Source organism: Talaromyces atroroseus (assembly GCF_001907595.1).
Source record: "Talaromyces atroroseus strain IBT 11181 chromosome Unknown scaffold_4, whole genome shotgun sequence".
In the NCBI taxonomy this organism is placed as follows: Eukaryota; Fungi; Ascomycota; class Eurotiomycetes; order Eurotiales; family Trichocomaceae; genus Talaromyces; species Talaromyces atroroseus.
The window spans coordinates 1339430-1359162 of record NW_017971436.1 but is presented as its reverse complement, the minus strand read 5'-3'; the positions used below and the strand labels follow the sequence as shown (position 1 = coordinate 1359162).

The 19733-nt window shown below is 46.4% G+C and overlaps 8 protein-coding genes across 8 annotated transcripts; 3 read left to right on the top strand and 5 right to left on the bottom strand.

Moving 5' to 3' along the window:
- Nucleotides 1–34: 34 nt before the first annotated feature.
- On the top strand, nucleotides 35–1956 carry UA08_04353 (hypothetical protein; the record flags this gene model as incomplete). The annotated part of the gene is made up of 3 exons (XM_020266667.1): nucleotides 35–299; nucleotides 370–569; nucleotides 628–1956. 3 exons carry the CDS (start codon nucleotides 35–37, stop codon nucleotides 1954–1956), a joined length of 1794 nt encoding a protein of 597 aa, XP_020120712.1.
- A 744-nt stretch (nucleotides 1957–2700) lies between these two features.
- On the top strand, nucleotides 2701–3891 carry UA08_04352 (hypothetical protein; the record flags this gene model as incomplete). Its single annotated transcript, XM_020266666.1, has 3 exons — nucleotides 2701–2846; nucleotides 2928–3290; nucleotides 3411–3891. The coding sequence occupies 3 exons, from the start codon at nucleotides 2701–2703 to the stop codon at nucleotides 3889–3891; spliced, it is 990 nt and encodes a 329-aa protein (XP_020120709.1).
- A 481-nt stretch (nucleotides 3892–4372) lies between these two features.
- On the bottom strand, nucleotides 4373–5848 carry UA08_04351 (Calcium/calmodulin-dependent protein kinase type I; the record flags this gene model as incomplete). Its single annotated transcript, XM_020266665.1, has 4 exons — nucleotides 4373–4973; nucleotides 5051–5381; nucleotides 5485–5575; nucleotides 5660–5848. The coding sequence occupies 4 exons, from the start codon at nucleotides 5846–5848 to the stop codon at nucleotides 4373–4375; spliced, it is 1212 nt and encodes a 403-aa protein (XP_020120710.1).
- A 655-nt stretch (nucleotides 5849–6503) lies between these two features.
- Nucleotides 6504–13283, bottom strand: UA08_04350 (DNA polymerase epsilon catalytic subunit A; the record flags this gene model as incomplete). Its single annotated transcript, XM_020266664.1, has 3 exons — nucleotides 6504–12427; nucleotides 12480–12616; nucleotides 12676–13283. 3 exons carry the CDS (start codon nucleotides 13281–13283, stop codon nucleotides 6504–6506), a joined length of 6669 nt encoding a protein of 2222 aa, XP_020120890.1.
- Nucleotides 13284–13813: 530 nt separating this feature from the next.
- UA08_04349 (hypothetical protein) lies at nucleotides 13814–14462 on the top strand (the record flags this gene model as incomplete). Its single annotated transcript, XM_020266662.1, has 2 exons — nucleotides 13814–14132; nucleotides 14206–14462. The coding sequence occupies 2 exons, from the start codon at nucleotides 13814–13816 to the stop codon at nucleotides 14460–14462; spliced, it is 576 nt and encodes a 191-aa protein (XP_020120669.1).
- Nucleotides 14463–14682: 220 nt separating this feature from the next.
- On the bottom strand, nucleotides 14683–15471 carry UA08_04348 (hypothetical protein; the record flags this gene model as incomplete). The annotated part of the gene is made up of 1 exon (XM_020266661.1): nucleotides 14683–15471. The coding sequence occupies one exon, from the start codon at nucleotides 15469–15471 to the stop codon at nucleotides 14683–14685; it is 789 nt and encodes a 262-aa protein (XP_020120666.1).
- A 410-nt stretch (nucleotides 15472–15881) lies between these two features.
- On the bottom strand, nucleotides 15882–17545 carry UA08_04347 (Nucleolar protein 56; the record flags this gene model as incomplete). Its single annotated transcript, XM_020266660.1, has 3 exons — nucleotides 15882–16142; nucleotides 16201–17320; nucleotides 17382–17545. The coding sequence occupies 3 exons, from the start codon at nucleotides 17543–17545 to the stop codon at nucleotides 15882–15884; spliced, it is 1545 nt and encodes a 514-aa protein (XP_020120665.1).
- Nucleotides 17546–18209: 664 nt separating this feature from the next.
- On the bottom strand, nucleotides 18210–19253 carry UA08_04346 (hypothetical protein; the record flags this gene model as incomplete). Its single annotated transcript, XM_020266659.1, has 1 exon — nucleotides 18210–19253. The coding sequence occupies one exon, from the start codon at nucleotides 19251–19253 to the stop codon at nucleotides 18210–18212; it is 1044 nt and encodes a 347-aa protein (XP_020120668.1).
- Nucleotides 19254–19733: the final 480 nt, after the last annotated feature.

The window sequence follows — 19733 nt, the reverse complement described above, 5'->3', positions numbered from 1 at the left end:
ATCAAAAAAGAAAAAAAAAAAAAAAAAAGCCAAAATGCCGCCCATGTCAGAAGAGGACCTCGCATGGTTCAAGTCGACCTTTCGTCCTATTCCACGTCCTCAACTGCCCGAGGACGCTATTGAGTACTCGCTGTATCTACTTTCATCAGACCCCGCCCCCGCCACGACAGATACAGTTGTCCAAACACGTTCGCGCCTTCAGGAGGTCCAAAAGAGTGCCTCCGAGCTTATAAGAGACATTCTCAAGGATTACATCTGGCAGCGAGATCCCTTCAATCTCGAGATCGCAAAAGATAATGGTAAGTCGGCCTGTCATAATCGCGGATGTCTTCCTTTGCGCGAGGCACTGACATCGCATTGCGGCATCAGATATAACGTACCTTCGGGGGCGAACCAATTTCGGCGATTCTATCGAAGATGAATGGGTTATTGTATTTCTGCTCCGGGAGTTGACAAGAAAACATAAAGATTTGTGGGTTCGTGTCGTCGACAGTGATGGCGAATTTCTGCTCATTGAGGCAGCTGGAAGTCTGCCGGCGTGGCTGGAGCCCGAAGTGGCCGATTACAGGGTATTTCATACTTCTATGAATGAAAGCATATATCACCGATATTAATATATATTTACAGGTTTGGATAAACAATGGCCATTTAGTTATCATACAGCCAAAACAAGACCGAAAACGAGTCACAGAGAAGATATCGCTCGATGACTTTATGAGAATTGCCATGCATGAAACCGGACGCTTATTACGCTCCCCTTCTATCGAAGAAGAAGCTTTCTATCGCCTGCGAAATTATCCCAAACAGATAGAAGAAAATCTCCACTGCGCCCTGGTGAGCATCCCGCGCAAGGTTGCATATCTAGTCCACAAAAAGTCTTCCTATATTTCACCAGCTGTGGAGGCTTTCTATACTCGCGATCCGATTTCATTGAGGACTTTGAGAGCAAGTAGCAAACAAGATTTGCTATTTTCTCCTGACGATCTTGTCACGGTCAGTGTTCGATTCACTAGAGTAGGATATGCCCAACTCAGAAGTCAAGACTTCCCGACTCCCGCATCATGGGCGCAAAGTCTACCGCCCCAAATGGATGGCGAGGCCTATACCAGGGCAGAATCAGGAATGAAAGTCTCTTGTGGGTTCGAGATGCTGCTTAGTGATCCACAAAATCAAGATAAACCCATTGTTCGAGAGATGAAACTCTTACTTGAGGATCTTGATACCGGGGACGAACGTTTGCCAACCACCGAAGAAATCAAACATTCTTGGAGTCTTCAGCAGGACGATGAGGGCTGGTTAGATATTAGTTTCGAGGACCTCGACAGGGAACTAAAGGGAAAGGCTAGCGAGACTCAAGGCTCTGGAGCCTTTGGGAATTCGAGTGCACAAGAAAACCTCCAGCGGATTGTTGCTCGGTTCGAAGAATTTTTGAAAGATGATTCCGCCAATTTTGACGGTGTGAATCTATTCGATTCCGACACAGATGATGAAGCCGACGAGGATGGCTTGAGCAGCGAAGATGAAGAAGACGAAAACCTGAAGTTCGATAAAGAGGAATACATGAAACTGATGAGAGACATGACGGGCGGAAATTCAGGCATTGACTTGCGATCGCAACTCAAGTCAGCACGTGCGAAAGGAAGAATCGAGGAGCTTGACTCTTCAGATGACGATAGCCACGAGATCGAAGAACTCACACGACAGATGGAAGCAGAGCTTAGACCCACTGGTGTTTTGAACCACAACAGACGAGAGGCCGCCCGGAATCCGACTGATGCACGCGATAAGGGCAAACGAAGGACCGAGGCTGAAGAATCCGACGATGAGAGCTCTCTGAATATAAATCTTGCCAAGAACCTCCTTGAAAGTTTTCAAAGCCAGGCCGGTATGCCTGGTCCTGCGAGCAATATTCTCGGGATGATGGGCATGAGGATGCCTCAAGATGATCGCAAGTGATACAACCGCCAACATACTGTCTGAAGGGGATAGAGACGTGTCCCGCACATATGCTATGCGATATCACGTATTTTCATCTAAATGCTGACTTGGGCGCGATATCTGCAGACCGCTTGAGAACAGACTTTCCCATAACCAGTATGTGCGGGTGCTTAACGAATGAGAGTCAAGCTCCTAAGTACACTGCCAAAGTGACAGAGCCCGGACGCAACTTATCAAGGCCGTGGTTATACTCCTAATTCGTTCGGTCCATTAAATGCCAGAATGTCTACGGAGTACAAGTATATGACTCTATGTATGTATATAGCTTTGTACCGTGATTGGCTGACAGATCCGCAAGCCAATCAGCTAGTGGCCGCTCTGGTGGGCCTAGAACCTGCTTAGATGAGCCTGCCTTCCCCGCTCGCTCGATGACATGGACTACAGACCTCGCATCACCTCACCTCATCTCATCACTCTCAGCAGGCAGTTGAGGTCCTAGGGAAGACAGGCACCTTTCTCGTCGCTGCCCCTGGTGAGCTTGCTTCTTTGTATTTGCTCCTTCATTCCCTACGACGTGCCGGCACTCGAAGCCTCGGTCCGCTTGATGTTGGGAGGGCGCTTCTTTCGATTGATAACATTTTGTTATATCGTGGCCTAAATACTACTGTTCTATCGCCCATTCCAAGACAGCCTACGTAAAGTATAGACTCCAAAGGCTTTATTCTTTTACTTTCTTTCTTTTTTCTCTCCACAGACTCCAATATGGCTTCGCCGGCACAGTGCTTCTATTGCTTCGAAAGCTTGGCTGCCTCATTCAAGAACGAGGAACCTCCTAGTCTTGCTACCATAGAGAGTTCTTATTGGCAATTCAGTCAATCTAAGCAACTAGCAACTATGGAGAACAGGGCGTGGGTTCCCCTAAAATTCCTGTTCTTGCCCTGGCTGGCATTACATAGCGAGATGAACTGACACTGGCATTTCTTTCTTAGAATTGTCGAAGAAGAGGAGGATGAGGATGAAATTGAACATAGCAGCCATACCACTCGTCCTCGGAATATCAAGCTGCCCTCCGTATCTCGCCTTCAACAAGATGTATCCTCAGATTCGTCGTCAAGTACAACTGCTACATTATCAGCTAATTCGTCTCGCTCGGCGCTGTCAAACTCAACAACTTTGACTACCCCAGATGATCCTTTAAGCTCTCAAAGGAGCAGTATGTCGGAGGAATCTTATCCATTATTTGTTACATGGAATTTGATTTCGAGACATGGCCATAAATCTCTGCGTGGTTGTATTGGCACATTCGAAGCCCAGAAGCTCTCTTACGGTCTCAAAAAATACGCACTTATATCGTAAGACCCTACTTTCTCAGTCGACATTCTTTATATTCTACCATTTATCAATGTTTATCATTGTGGAGGAATACACGCATATATATGTATAACGGAAGGGGGCTAACAAAAGTACGACAGTGCCTTTGATGATACGCGGTTCTCTCCAATCCCTCCATCACAACTGCCATCTCTTTCATGTGCTTTGACTTTGCTTGGCAACTTTGAACCGTGCGCGGATGCTATGGACTGGGAGTTGGGCACACACGGGCTACGGATTTCCTTCATTCACCGGAATCGGCGATATGGGTCGACATACCTTCCAGACGTCGCCCTCGAACAAGGCTGGACAAAGGAAGAGACTGTTGAGAGCCTAATGCGTAAAGCAGGGTGGGATGGTCCTAGCAGTGGTGGCGGTGGCATTGGCATGACGAGAAGAATTCTTCGAGGAAGCAGCGGGTCGAGTATCAATAACAATCATAATAATAACATTCGCAAGCCGTGGGATGAAGTGGCCGATTTTAAGGCCACTCGTTACCAGGGCTTGCGGACATCTGCTGACTACAGTGACTGGCAAGAGTGGAGGGAATGGGTTGAAGCTGATAAGTCAAGGCACCTATAGACAAGAGTCCGTCCTGAATAATTCAGGGCTTTCCAAATCCAGACCGATCTATAGCCCCAAGTTTTCTTTTTTCTGTTGCTGTTATGCATGTTCGGATACTTTGTATCGATGTCGCAACTTGGCTTAGATGAAATCTCGGTGCAATTAATGATGATGACTAGGTATTTAATTAGCGGGATGATAATGTATTTACGGATTTCTCATTTCTATCGCTAAGGATTACTTTCGACACGTAGTTTCCTCACGTAGAAAGATTATATGTCTCCAGTAAAATCAGAATAAGTGACTGGATGATGTATGTATATTTAAATTGAGGCGAGAAAAATGAAAATAGAAGTCAAACCGTTTCATGTCAAATCATTCCTGAAGACAATGGCTTAAGAATGTCCATTAGTGACATAATATTCGTAATTTCCCAGAATATCAGTTATCAGAGAAGAAAAGATAAATATGAAATGCACAATGCAACAAATCATGTTTTTCACTGGCGATTCGCCGCCGATTTCCATAGACCAGTTACAACCTCCTTCACTTTGCGCTCTTGCTCACGAATTTGCTCCTCTGTCTGACCTCTAGCGTTGCTACGACTATCGATCTTCATTTGGTCATCGTCATGTCGCTGCTGAAAATGATGTTGATGATCTTCGTCATGGACGTCATTTCCAACTACACGCTCAGGACGAGGTTCAATGCTGGCCGCACCGTCCATCATCAAGCCACCGCCTTCACGAAGCTTGTTAATGGCGCGGACGGTGTCGATAGCTTTGTGTAACGTCCGTCGGGCATTAAAGTTCTTCTTAACAGTGGGCAAAAGATCTTCACCCTGTTTCGATGATAGGTCATTGGTGATCCATGGATGCTGAAGAGCTTCATGAGCCGTGATTCGTGCCTTGGGATCAATGGTCAAGCATCGGTTGATAAATTGACGGGCATTTTGAGAAATGCCTCGCCAATGCTCAATAGGTACAAAGGCGTAGTCCGCGACGAGAATGGCCTGCATCTCCTCTAGATTAGAGTCACGGTCAAAGGGGGTATAGCCACAAAGTAAGAAATAAGTGATGACGCCAATGGCCCAAATGTCCCTAATTTTCAGCGTTAGTAATTTTCTTTCTTCCCTCACTCCTTTTGGCTTTTCAGATATCAGGACGAAACCACCTACACCGGCTTCCCATGTCCAGTCTTCTTGAATATTTCCGGTGCCATATATCCAGGTGTTCCGCACGTTGTTGTAAGAACGTGAAATTGTTCTTCATCCATAATTCTGGACAAGCCAAAATCTGCAATCAAAAGATCGGCGTTGTCTTCTGGGGTCCTAAATAGTAGATTTTCCGGTTTAAGATCTCGGTGGACAATGCCATGGTCGTGTAGGTATGCAACAGCTGATAATATAGCTCGGACAAGATCCGCCGCATCAGCTTCAAAGTAGCTTCCTTTGCGACATATCCGATCAAATAGTTCTCCTCCCAAGGCCAGTTCGACAACAAGGTATACTACAATTGAGAAGGAAGACGCGGGGACCACTTGTCAGCAGCAGATTGACGGTAACGGTAGTGATCCAGGTCGAAGTCAAAAAACTGGTTTCCAAAAACGTACAATTGTTCATGGTCTCGAAATAATCGACGAGAGTTAAGATATTCTGATGGCCCATCGAAACTCGCTTGAGTACTGCGATCTCGTTTCGGACCTATATGTAACGGAGAAGCGAACGTTAGTACATAGTCTACTCTCATCGACCAGCCAAACTACCATCCGTCTGCAGACCACCTACCATATGCTCCCTACCAGCCATCAATCGCTTGTTGATGACCTTTGCGGCGAAGTACCGCCCGGTATCGATATGGACGCATTCTTTGACGACGGAGTAGGAGCCAGCTCCTAGAGTTTTCCCAGTCTTGTACCGACAAGGTTGTATTTGCGGTCGTTGGGGTTGTGTTTTCGGTTGTGTAGGGGTAGCCATCCCGACCAGCGAAACGAAAATAGCAAACCAAGAGAGTGAATGTAGGAAAGCGATATCCTTTTTGGTTGATGCGAGTCGACAAATAAATCAGGGGCAGACTTAGAAAAGAGAGAGAGAAAGCTCCGTGATAGAGGGAGCCGGAGGGGTCATTCTTGTGGGGGCTTCACGGTTCACCACCATATTAGCCTATTTAGGTAGCACTATTAACGTCTATCTCGGTATACTGAACATCTACACATATATTTCGTATAAGGGAAAAGGGAAAAAAGCAACAACTAGATTCCCAAGGGAGGGCTACGATAGACAACCATGAGTTTTTTATAAATATTTACCTGCATCACCTACAAGCGAAGCCGCGATATAAAGAAGTATATCTAGGTATCACCTGGACAGATTTCTGGTTGAGAACCATCAGATAGCCATCTCATTCTTGAGCAAGTCGACGTAGTAGCGGGTAGTTGATTTAAACACTTAAATGGTATATTGACAGAAAGTACATGATTCGTTTCGTGTCTTTGAGACACGACCAACGCCAAAACCTGTAAACGGCACCAGAAACAAAAACCATACATCAAAATTCATCTTCATGAGGTGAAAAAAATAAACAGCCTATGACCATATCACAAGGCAAACAGAGAAAGAAAATGATATTGGATTACATTTGCTGCAAAACATCTTCAGAAACTCCTTCGAGAAGCTTCATATCATGATACTTAGCTACACTAAGCATGACACGCAGCTTTTTGAGAACTTCGTTTCTGTCTATTGTCGTAGTCCACTCGCCACTGCAGGAGCAGTGCTCCATGAAAGCGCTGACCTTGAGACTATTGCATTTGGAGCACTTCAGATCCTGCGCTTGCCACGAGACTACCATGCCATACACCTCCCCAATGAGTCGTTCTTCTTGCGCCAGACGGTCGTACTCGGTTTGACAAAAGGGACAGCGCCAAGCCTTGGGAGATGTTTTTTTGTTATCAGTGTTTGTATCTGGAAGAACATCTTCATCTCGACATAGATCCAAGTCGCGTATCAAGCAGCAAGCGCTGCACGTTAATTCTGGCAGTTTCAAGCTGGCACTGGGGTTTTCGAATCGTCCCTCCTTGCTAAATTCACGGACCTCAAACAATGCTAACAATTCGCGGCGCAAAATTCGCGTCTCTAGCGTCGTGATTTTAGACAAACTGAGGACCTGCATGAGTAACTTCACAAGCTCCAGCACGGGATTTCGATTCTCCTTGTTTGGATCAACCAAAACTCCTGGTAACACGGGAAATATATAGTCTGATGCAAGCTCGGGATGGAGAAGTTCATCCCGTTGTCGCCGGATCAAACCCACAATTTGTTTCTTCAAAGGTTTGGAGAAGCCTTCTGTGAGAATCGACGTTACTTCATCGTCTGTCTCCGTCAGACGTTTAGGTATCTGGGTAAGTCGAGGCGTAGAAGGATTATCCTCATCTCCTCGTTTGAGTCCGTGCATTAGATCAATATATTCGATTACCCAGTCATGATAGACTTCCTGCATAGGGATTGGTAGAAATCGGCTCATCTGCCAATGCATAACGGTTTCGAGCTGTTGAGATTCCGCCTCAACCACCTCTTGACAGCCCTTGCCCCCATAATTGAACTCATCGTACCATACCAGAAAGTTCCAGTACTCCTTGAGCTCCAGGTCGATGAAATGAAAGACCGGATTGGCTCTGATAGATTTCAAGATGTACTGACTATAAGCATACGCCGTGCCAACTTCTGTTTTAGTTGTTTGTAGCAGCAGTCGTGTTGGGCTAGCAAAGACAACATTCGAACCGACGCGACGAAAATCTCCCATCAATTGCTGAAATGACTTTCTAGACATCATTCGAACATAATAGTGCAACGATCGATCATAGAGACATGAGCTGGGGCTTTCTACCCAGCGGACCAGATGTTGAACCATAACATCGGCCATTGTGTTGCCTGCACATGCCTCTGCCCACCATTGTTTGACCATCTCACGCAAGACAAAAACGCCCGCAGATGCAAAGGCCTTCTCCGAGTAGAGTACTCCACTCCCATCACCTGTCTCAATGCCGGAAGCGAGAAGTGCGTCACTGCCTTCCAACTCGTTGATAATTGACGATGTAAGAATGGTGTTTATTGCGAGATTTCGTACTTCGAGCTCAATAGAGACTGTTGTATAGGTGCCTGGTACATTGATACAAGGCATCTCGACTGTATCAAGAGACCCTAGGATATCATCCTTCTCAAACCCAGCATGGTCTGGTCGCGGTCCTGCTGACCACCACAGCACAACATTGCTTTTCTCAAGTCGCCTTGCATACGAGACGTCTATCAAATACCGAGGATCATCACCCTCCAAATTACAGACAGGAACATCTCCATAACGTGCAAGTAGTTTGAGATGCTGAATCCACGAACCCAAATACAAATAGTGGGTCACCAACCGCTTCGCAATGAATGACTGCCATCCCAGCGGTGGCATATCCATGTCTGAAAGTTCTGGCTTGACAGATAGGATGGGATATTCCCTAAGAATTGAAATATCATGGCTCAGCTTTCGTCTTTGCTGGGACTGAATTACAAACACCACAGGCTGCATCTCTTCGCTGCGCAATTTCTTTATGAGATCACTGATCTCTAGAAAAGCTTTGCGCTGAGTAGTCACTTGAGTAGTTTTGAAACGTATCTTTTCCTGATAGTCGAATGCGCCTGTCGAGGCTTCAGTGTTTGCTGCAATTTTGCGGCCTAGGAGCTCCGCATAAATTTTATCGACATTCGGCAAGCCTTGAGCATCACGATTGCGGTTCAAGATTACAATATTAGCCTCACTCTTGGCGGTTGAGAAAAGGGCGAAGACTTGTCGATCGCCAGACGTGATGTGGTATAAGTAGTAGTATGTTAAAGATGGGCCTTCCAAGTAAGGGGTTTCAGAAGATGCGTGCAATAAGGATGACAATTCGAAGCCGCGATCTAAGCCGTCACCGAGAACCCCTCGTTGATTCTCATCAAACGTACAGGTACTTCCCAGCTTCATGACAGCGCGAACAGTGAGTGGAACATTACGTTCGTAGACACCCTCGACACTAGGATGATTAAGCAGAGCGGCTATTTTTTCCGACTCTCTTAAATAGACATCCTCCGGCAATGTCAACTTGAAGAGATGAACCGAAGGGTGGCCATTTGGCAGAGTATTATTGACCTTTTCTACCTCGCAGTCAGGAAGCTCGACTTCCGGTAGAGAATCATCCTTAAAGTTGATGAACAGTTGCCGCGGAACCCTGACGGTTAGAGCATGTACTTTGCGGTCAATCAGCACAAATGCTCGCACTTCTCCGGGAACGTCTGTTTCTCTAAGCTGCAAAACTGTCCATGTGCTGATGAACAGTAACTCTGCTTGATTCCGGAAAAAGTTACTTAGAGAGTCAGTTGCAAGCTTTGATTTCTCTCCAAAAAGCTGTCTTCTCCGAATTCGAGCTTGCTTCTGAATCTTCCACTTTTGCTTCTGATACTTAATGAAACCTTCATAATCCTCGTTGATAGATGGCATAACAGCTGGTAAACTGGCATAGGGGTCAAGCGATGTTGTCGGAGGACCCTCAGGCAACTTTCGCTTCTGTACCATTTTGCTAGAAGGTGATGATCTTTTCTTATCGGTTGCTTGTGTTGCTGCGTCCTCAATATCAGCGGTGTGATGCACCCGATGATCCAGTATATTAGTCGACATCTCAGAAAGGGGGTTCTTTTCGAACATGTCGGTCATTTTCTTTTGCTTGAACTTGTCATCTCTCATGTTGATCCGCCGTTGAAGCCAGTCGGGATGCTGGACCCTGGGAACAGGATTACCCAATTTTTGAAGTGCAGCTGGAATAGTAATCAGCTTCTGGATAACCGAACCCAATCGTTCGAGATAGTAGTCCCAATCGATCACAGAACGAGGATCCATGTCACCAGGGTCATCCTTGAGCCATTTGCGCAAGAAGAATCGCTTGACATTCTCCTCTGCAGAGAATATGGTAACAGGAATGGCTCGTTCTGTGACAGGAGCACTTCTTGGTTTGGATGAGATAATGTAACGACAATTGAGACCTCTGTCCTTGATCATTTGTTCCCCAAGAAATTCGGCCAGTCGTTTGGCGGTTGTGATAGATGTTGACTTTTGTGAGCCATACTCTTCCACCGTCTTGGACATGCTTCGATTTTCGCAAATCAAGTCAATGAGTTCTTCATCAGCAAGAGTTGCCCCATGTTCATACAACACATCAAGCCACCTATTTGCCACGCGAGAAACTGACTGATATGTTTCGGCTAGGTCTTTTCCGTCCAAGAAGAACTTGAAGATTTGCGTTTGGAAGATCTTGATGAGCTTGAGCTCACCTCGGCGTTTGACTTCAAATCCTTTGAGCTCTGCAAGTGATCCATCGTCATTGAAGACTGCATAACGTTTCTTCAAGTTTTTGTCTTCTTCCTTAGATGCGGGCAGAATCATAGCCTTGTACGGTCCATCAACTTCGAAAAAGATTGAGTTGTCGCTCTTTGTTTCGTATTTAAACGATGCTGGGTCAATGAGAGTTTGATATTGGTGATTCGTGAATCGTCCATGAACAAGATGATTAAGCATCACACAGGGGTACGACATAGTCAATTTCTTTCCATTTTTGAGGGAAAACGCGAAATTTTCGGGGAAGGTAGCTGGAAGCATACACCAAATACCGTCCGTGTCGAGTTCTAAAGGTCGGCCGATGCGTTCAACTAGCTCTCTGGCCATTTGAATAATCCGAGCGCCCGTTAGACAAGTGACTCCAGCCATCTCCATGGAATACCAGCGTGAACCTTTGCGCATAACATAGCCGTAGAAGCTGTTCAAGATGACTTTGTGTGCCAATTGAAGAGAATCAAATAGAACGATCATCTTTTTCGCCTCCTCAATCTCGACATTTGATGCGCCGGCGGACTTCAAGGATTCTGTCTTGCCCTTCCACACCTTTTGCTTCCCTTTGAAATCATATCTTCGGTCACGAAAGTCGCGAACAGTATTGACATAGAAGGGATTTTCCCGTTGACATATAATAGCCTCCCTCTCTATCGTCTTGCTGTCGTGGATTTTGTGATAGATTTTTTTGCTGTATTCTTGTAGTCTTTTTTTGATAATGGCGGCTTGTTCTTCTGTCTGCAGATTTGCAAAAGAACGCATGGGGGCATTCTTGTTCTTCCCCGGGAACTTCTCATTCTCGACAGCGCGCCGGATCATATTGTATTCGTCTCGTTTGGCGGGCAGAAACTCGCCTCGCCACGACCATGGAAGCCGACGATCACAAGTCTTCCCTGGTCGGTTGAAGTCACACGCTGCACAGTCAGACTCTTGTTTCATAGAGTCAGGTTGTAAACGGTTCGTAGTCATAATGTTTGGATACATTGAAGCAACATCAAGATGGTAAATGAGTGGCCGCTCGGAGCGATTTGGCGTTTCTTTCAAACTCGTCAACCGTTCAACTATCTGAGCCTTCACTTCTTCATAATTGGTGACATCCTCTAATGACTTCTTCTCTTCCACCACGATGCTAAATTTCAATGCGGCATCAAGATCGCTTAGCAGTTCATCAATGGCCGTGGCGTCTACGGCAAAATTGACAGGTATATCGCTACGGAAAACACCGGCTTCAATACTTTCCACATGGCCACCCACATATGTTTCGGAGTCAAGAAGATGGCCTTCGTAGAATGCTTCTGGTGGATCCTTGTGTTTGTTGGGAAGAATGATCTCGCCCTTGTATGCTTGTACCATTAAAAGCATCTCACACAGCGTTCCTGTGCCCTTTCGGAGGACATCATCCGGGTTTAGCGGAATAATGGTGCAGAGCGAGAAGATGAAAGGATGTATGTACTTCATATAAAGGTAGTATGTCGCAACGGCATCGGATACTGAGTATTCAGCCAGCGTTTGCGGTCGTTCACTAGCGTACCTAGTCATAAGCTCCGGATCTAGTTCATCTGGATCATATCCTAGTTTGGCCACTGTAACAGCTTTCAAACCTCTGCTGCCTTGTGGAAGATAACTGTCTCGATTAACCCAAGCAAAACAGTCCATGTGAGCGCAATGATCGCTTTGATAGATGTCCTCGCTATTCTTTCTGAAGCCGATTTCAGCATACATATCGATACCTAGAACACTTGCGCGCGCTTCGACGAAGGGCCAATCGAAGAAGTCGCCGTTGTAAGTTGCAATGACTGTAGGCTTTGCCTCTTTCACGTGACTGAAAAACCGCTCCAAGACATGGCGTTCATCGGGCTCATTGAAAATTACAAACGGCCCGTTGTATTCTGGTTTAGGTGTGTATTCGAAGTCATCAATGTCTTCAGAGACGATCTCGCGATTGGTAATCAAAAATCCACTTCCATCAATCATATAAGAAATCATCATAATCTGGTCAATGACAGCATCCGGGAATTTCAGGGGAAGCTTGGTTGTTTCGATATCGAATGCGAGGACCACGGGGTCAGCTCTTTGAAGCCGCTCTTCAATGCATGTTAACTTTGTAACTCCATGTTTCGCTTCCACATTGTACCATTTTCCAATTCGAATATCTGGCCATTATTAGTTCAAATAATCCAAGGTGCAAACGGGTTATGGACGCACCTTTATCGATAGCAACTCTGACATGGTAAGGCACATCATATTCTCTAATATCAATGATAAAATCGCTCGCATTCAAGGTGGCATTAGGTCGTATATCGTCAATCTCATCGTCAAAGAGATCAAAGCCAGCAGATGTTCTACCTCGAATCAGTCATTCCGCGCAAGAATCAGAGGGGGGCAAAGGGGGATCTCCAACCTGGCCATCTCAGCATATGTATCCATAGCGGTCACGTTCTTTTTATTTTTTTCAGCAATTGGCATGAGCAATTTTCGAGCCTCTAGCAGATTGCCGACGTTCGCAAAACTGAGTTGCAAAAACGTCCTTCGATTTCCAAGTAGATGATTGGGCATCTGTAGGTCTTCTCTGACAACTCTCCGAGCACTCTTGAGCACACCATCCAATATCCTTCGACACCATTCCTCAACTTCTGCTTCTCGCCCTCCTTTGACAGCAATGAGGAAGTATGGGTCGTATTCGACTGTGGCCTTGAAGCTATTACCATCATCTTCCAGGAAATAAAAATCCACACCAGCTCGACCACCAGGAATATTAGGATCCTCAACAGAGGTGCTGTGCATATTAATCAACCATCCTGCTCGTTTCTCTCCGGCTTCGTAGCGTGGAAAGCCCATGGACTCGTCGATGCCATTGGCCTGTCTGATTGCTTCGAATTTCTCATCTTGAGAGGTGGCTTCCGTAGCGCGGAGAGAATTGAATTCTATCGTTTTCGCTCGTTTCGGATTGAAGGAAGCCGCGCTCGATCGGAACTTATTTCCATATTTGCTGGGTTTCCGTGAAGGCATGGTGTTGTGTTGCAAGCATCCGGCGAAGAACGTTGAATTCGTTAAATCAGTGAATCGAATCAAACCAAATAGCGAACGTGAACAATGCAAGTGACACAGCAATTTCGCATTTTCTTTCCCTTTTCTTCCCTTCTCCTTTGAATCAAAATCACATTCGTATAAGGCACTCTTGGTCTGCAAAATGATCGCAGATGTTGCGCCGACCCTAGACAGGCATTATTGATCCACACGCGTCCGCGTTTCCTTTTCCACTATACGCGTCGACGACGCAACTAGCCTTCTTTTGTAATAGTCCGGCCTCTAACTACCTTCGTCCCGGAAGAATTAGGACCCGACCGCCGAGCCCGCCGCGCGAAGTTTACTGGCTTTAATTAACTCTATGTGCCATGTGGAGAGAGAGGAACATGCAATGATTCTTTTCTGGTGAGCTCGAAGCATTGTTTACCGTTCGTCGCGTTATTCTGTCACATCCTCATCCTCGGGCCTTCAAGACTCGTCCTTAACGAAAACATTCGCAATCTGCCTACGTCATGGCAGAAGGCACGCAGGGCGGCGAGCCCGCATCCCAACCAAGTCCTACGAATAAGCCAAAACACGAATTTCCCAAATCTCAGGTTGGGAAGCTATGGGAGGCATTCGGAAATCCTGAGGAGCCAATCAACGTCCACCCGGGAGCGACGTATAACCCTACTCATGAAAAACTCAAAGACGTGACGCTATCTGAGTCGCTCAAGTCAATATCGTTGTCAGACTTCGGCACCTTCCACCAAAAGCCATGCGCGCGAGATTCGTTGTTGGTTGGACTCGGGACCGGTTTTGGTATTGGGGGAGTGCGCGGGATAGTTGGAGGTGAGATTGGTTTCACTTCTCAATGCTATAGCCATGTGGTTTTTCATATTTATCTGACTCTTTCTGTCTTCAGGTTTGTCCGCCATGTGGCCTGCCTGTAACTGGGCTGTCGGAGCATTCGCAATTGCCTCCATCGCTTCTTATGAATTTTGTCAAAGGCGCCGAGTCAGCGAGATGAAGGGCATGCAAAAGGCCGTGGAACTTATGGCCGAGCTCAAGGCGAAAAAGCAGAAGGAAAAGGAACAGTTGAAAGCCGCTCAGGAGGCAGCGGAGGAGGAGCTTCGCAAACAAAAAAGCTGGACCAATCTCTCGAACTATAAATTTTGGTAAACAAATGCATCTTCGGCATCAAGATGGAGTTTCTGGGCGTTTCTGGGCTGTGTATATATACCTTTTCTCCCATGTCCATTTCATGGTTAGACATCCTGTAAATTATTTTTAAAAAGACACATATGATTCCATTGCATGAGCACAAAACCATGTATCAATAGACACATAAACTAATTTATGCTAGTAGCGAGTGAAATCCTTAATGAATCCACATCAGTGTTCACCCGAGGTTAAATTTCACTTTTTTGTGAGTTGTGCCATTGGCTCTGTGTTCTGGATTGATATGTGAGGCACCTTCTCGACGCGCTCTGCGTTTTTCCCGTGCTTCTTTAGCTTCTCGGATTTTCCAGTCGGTCATTTGCTTCTGCCTCTTCTGTGATCGCGCCCACGCAATTGCAGCAGTGGGCTTGAAGCCAATGCCATTGATCCCATAGCCATCGTCATTAGGATCAGTTGGATTGTGACCTGTTATCTCTGAATCGCTCCATGTCAGCGAATTTGGAGGATCGTTTTCAGACGGTGGAGGCGAACTCTTCTTCCGTGATTTTGCGGGCAACTTATCGCGGGCAATCACTTTCGCTGACTTTTTTGTAGTTTTAGATGATTGCTTGGAAAGATGCTGTTCAAGTTGAATAGCATCACGGCTGCTGTGCTCAGTCAGGCGAACCGGACTTCCTCTGGGTGATATTTGTATATGTGACTGTCCAATTTCTTCAGAGAGCCCAATATGCTCTGCTAGAGGTTCAGAGGAGCTACGCCACTGCACCATTTGGATAGATTGCGGTGCATCTGCATTGAGGCTTGCCTCTTGGAGAGCGAGATCTCTCAGTCGACCAGCGACGACAGTTCGAGGACTAAAGCGCCCAATTTCCTCTTCTTCGCGCAAGCGAGCTCCTGGGAGACTTGCAACGGAGAGAGTAGAAGTAGGCGAAGCTGGCGGACTAAGCTCAAATTCAAACTCATCTCGTTTGCGCTTCGGCGAACGGTATGATGTTGCCTCAGTCACCATATCTAGTGCGGGGTCGGCACTATTCCGGAGCTCCGTCGAGTCGTATTTCAGGATAAGGCTGATGATTACTCTCGCGTAAGTGAATGTGATCACCTCAGATGGTTATTTCACTCATTGCAATCTATTCTAAAGGCGTTGTGGCAAGCGGTGGCAGTGGAGTGAGTAATGTTGCTAGAAGTAAGCGGCAATCTAGGGCGGCGTTGAACCTGAGGCTTTTCCTGCGCGCTAACAACTAGCACAACGTTGAACTGTAGAGACTGGCAATAGTATTTTTTACAGAAAAGACTAGGTTTCGAGGAAAGAAAACCACGCATAATTGACATCAATAATTGACAAAAAAATGAAGCAAGGCAATTTGCGCCGAAGATCCAAACAACGCCAAAAGAAATGACCACGCATAACCGTAAAGATTAGGCTTTAGACTTCTTCTTGGATATATCAACCTCGCTGTCGCGCTTCCGCTTCTTCTTCTCCTTCTTGTCATCTTTGCTCTTTTCTTTTTTTTCCTTCTTATCTTTCTTCTCCTTCTTTTCCTTCTTCTCCTCCTTGTCCTTGGCTTCCTTCTGCTCCTTCTTGGCCTTCTTTGCTTTCTCCTCATCTTCCATTTCCACATCACTATCTTGGGGCTCGTCAACTTCCATGTCGGCTAGAATAGAGTCCATGGCAGATTTCTGCATTCCAGGTCAGTACGATGCATCTTTATTGAGAAGAAAATACAAGATGACATACCATAGCAACCTCGTTCTTGGTGGGAGGGGCACCCGAGGCGTAAAATTCCAGGCGCTCCTCAACCTGCTTCTTGAGAGCCTCTCCGAACTTTGTAGAGGGAACCTCGGAAAAGTTATCGATTCTGGAGGCAATGGAGCACTTGTTTGCAAGGAAGCGGGAGATTCTGCCTTTGTTCTTGGGTCCTGCTCTGCCGATAAATGACGAGTGGTATAACAAACCGTATTTGGGTGTGTTTCCCTTGGTCTTGAGTGCTCTGAACAACGCCTTCTCTGCCCCAAGAATCTGAACAGTGGAAGCAGGATACTTGGACAGGTTGGTCAAGCTACCTGCGTGGGAGATAAGTCGAGCACCAACGATCTCTCCAATTAGCGCGGCCAAGTTTGGAGCCACAACGCTCATTTTAGAAACGAGATACGAGTGCAGAGATTTCCGGTAGTTAGATAAGCTCACAACGCGCTTTGCGAAGGAGATCACATTCTCCATATCATTCTCGGAGATATCTTGTCCCATACTGTGCTTTGCAGCCTCGATGACACTTCGAGCAACTCCTTCGTCATCCTCGACCAAGGCAGCGAGGTCATGTAGGCGGTCTTCAGTCAATGTCTTCTTGTCCTGAACAAAAAGTGCAACCTGGGCATAGCGCTGGTTTTCCGAAACAATCTTGATCAGCTCAGGGAAGTGCCAGGAGTACCACTCTCGCACTCTCATTGAGAAGGTATTAATAGCCTTATCCAACTGGTCAAGAATGGCAATAGCCTGAATAATATGATTGTCGTCCCGCTGTACGGAGAACTTAACCTTGGAACGAGAGTAGGCATGACCCAAACCCAACTGAGCAGTATCCAGATCACCCTCTCTAAGACCCTTCAACAGCTTTGTTGAGTGAAGTCTAATGCCTCGAAGCATATCTTGCACTACTTCACTAGTGTCTCCGGTCTCGCACTCAAGAGATGGGAAAGCGGACTTGATGCTTGTTGCCAGAACACGATCGTATACTCCCAAACTGACCTTCTTCTTCTTGCCGGACTTGGGTAGGTTGAGTTCAAGGAAAGACACGAGAGTTTGGGAAGCGACACCTTCCGAAATGTCGTTGATTTCGCTGAGGGCTTGCTTATTGTTCCTGTGGGAGAAATGTCAGTGTTGGAATATTGGACAGAAACGATGAGGGATAGTCTACATACTCGAAGGGTAAAAAGCTGACAAGCTCAACCATTTTTCCAAACTTTGCAAGATCCAAAACACCTTCTTGCACTTCCTTCAAGCGGTTTCCGACGGTGTCGGCCTCGTGCACGACCTTGAAGAGCGAATACCCCATTGGGGCTTCGAAGAGAAGATAGTCAGCCATGGCAATTTTTGTCGTGAGCCGCTCCAAACGAATAGTAATAGAGTGATTGACTCGAGTCAGCGGAAATACTCGACCAGCAAACCCTCAATTGGCACAATTGAGAGAACGTGGATTGGGCGGCGCTGGCTTTTGGAGCAGGAAGAATTTGAGATGTCGCGGAAGCTCTTTTTTTTTTCCTTCGACGGCCGCGCTAGTACGAATCGGCAGTGTGGGCGGACTTTGGCAGAATTAAGCTCACCGCGTTTAGGAGTGCCATATGTACAACAGGGTCAGTGATCTTGGAACGTACATCAATTATTTTCATTTTTATTTTTTTAATTTCAATTCTAAGAAAAAAGGTGGAAAACTAACTCCGTTGAAATATTTATTTATACATTCACTCCTAAAGAGAAATGACCACAACAGATTTCTCAAAATCTACATATAAAGTGTGCTTGCTAGAATTGAACGAGTTCACGTTGCCACGATAAATCAAATGTCACTCGATTAACAGGTATAAATGAATAAAACTTGGGTATCTAATTATCCTTTTCCGTCCGCATAGTATCCTATCTTACTCCAACGCCAATTACAACCCTATAAAACCCGCCGTGGTCAAATATTGCTGCCTATCATCAAACATAACCGATTCCTAGCGCTAAAGCACGATCAGGGATGAACCACACTAACCTTCGCTTTCCTGCTGAAGCTGGAGATTCCCAGAAGCCCACTCGCCGATAAAGCCATCTTCCCTTACCGGGTCTCGGAGGGCGACATTGTGGATCTTGGTCCATTCGAGTACGTTTGCTTTGCGAATGACGACAGTTTCACCGGCATTCTCATGATCATTTGAAGTAGTATTGCGTTTGTTCCTCGTGTGCTCAGGCTCCACAATGCCCATGCTTTTCAAAGCAGTGATAACATCTTCGGTTAACATACCGGTGGCTAGGCCAATCTCTTGTACGGTCATGCGCTCCCGGGCAGGGGTTTTCCTTGCTGCTGCTTTCATTGTTGCCTGTTTTTGTTGAACAACTTTGCCCTGTTCTCCTTTAGGCGGGCCAAGGAGGAAGTGCCTTGCCAGTCGCTCTTCCCAAAAGCGTGTATAGCTCCGAAGTCCCAGCTCACTCAGAGGCCTTTCGGGACCTCCGATTAGTCCTGGATCCCATTCCCACGCACTTAGTTTGTAACTGACCCCCATCAGAAGTCTCCCTAATCGCCTATGTTGATACGGCGGAAATATAAGAATGCAAGCAAGGTTGTTTGGGTCCCATGAGAGCTTTTCCTTGGAGAAATACCCGAGGACATGGTATTTTTCTGGTGCCTTCGGATCGACGAATGTGAGCACGTAATATAAGAATGAAGAGACGTCGAAGAATACAGACTTGTGGTCGAGGAAAAGTTTCGAGAACAAGGACAGATTTTGTGCAAACAGTTTGTCGTCTTCGCCATCTATCTCCCATACTGCATAGCCGCCGTGTTCGTAGACTTTTATTCCGGGAGGTGTAGTTCGGCGGTCACAGAGTTTCACATGGGTCGCGTAGGCTCCAGCGGCACACGTATACCGAAAACACCAGCTGCAGACATATAATAGCTCGGAGTCTTTGCTGACGAGCTCCTCGGGGTATAATGAATGATACCAGGTGTGGAACGACAGGTCGCCAAGGACAACGCGCTTTACGCCACGGTCGACATGCTGCTTTGCTGTCTTTGCGGGGTTGGAGGGGGTCATCGGGGAGGACAAGGATCGAGTCGTTTTAATGAGGCGCGCGCGTTGCATATGCGTACAAGTACTTGCTGAATTTTCTGTTTCTGTGATGATAAACGAGTGTTTGTGAGTGTAGGTAAAGCGAGGTTCCGTGGAGCGAGCGTAGGCATCAATCAGGTGGCATGGCGCATTAAGTAATAGATCCTTTTTCTTTTTCTTTTTTCTTTTTTTTTTTCGTTTCGATCAGATGAAAATGCGATTAAATCTTCATCCTTTTCCTGCGTTACGACGCAAGTATTATGTATTGGACCCGACCCGGTAGTCGCAGGATTCGAAAAGGGAAGATTGCGCCAAAAAAGAGAAAGACTCGGCTAACTTGACCACCCAGCCAAGCTGCCCATAAAACGACGCACCTGACCGTAGGGGCCGGAGACATCTCCCTTCTTCCCCCGCCCCATATCATTCGCTCGCGCATCATTGCTTCCTTCCTCCCCCTCAACGAAC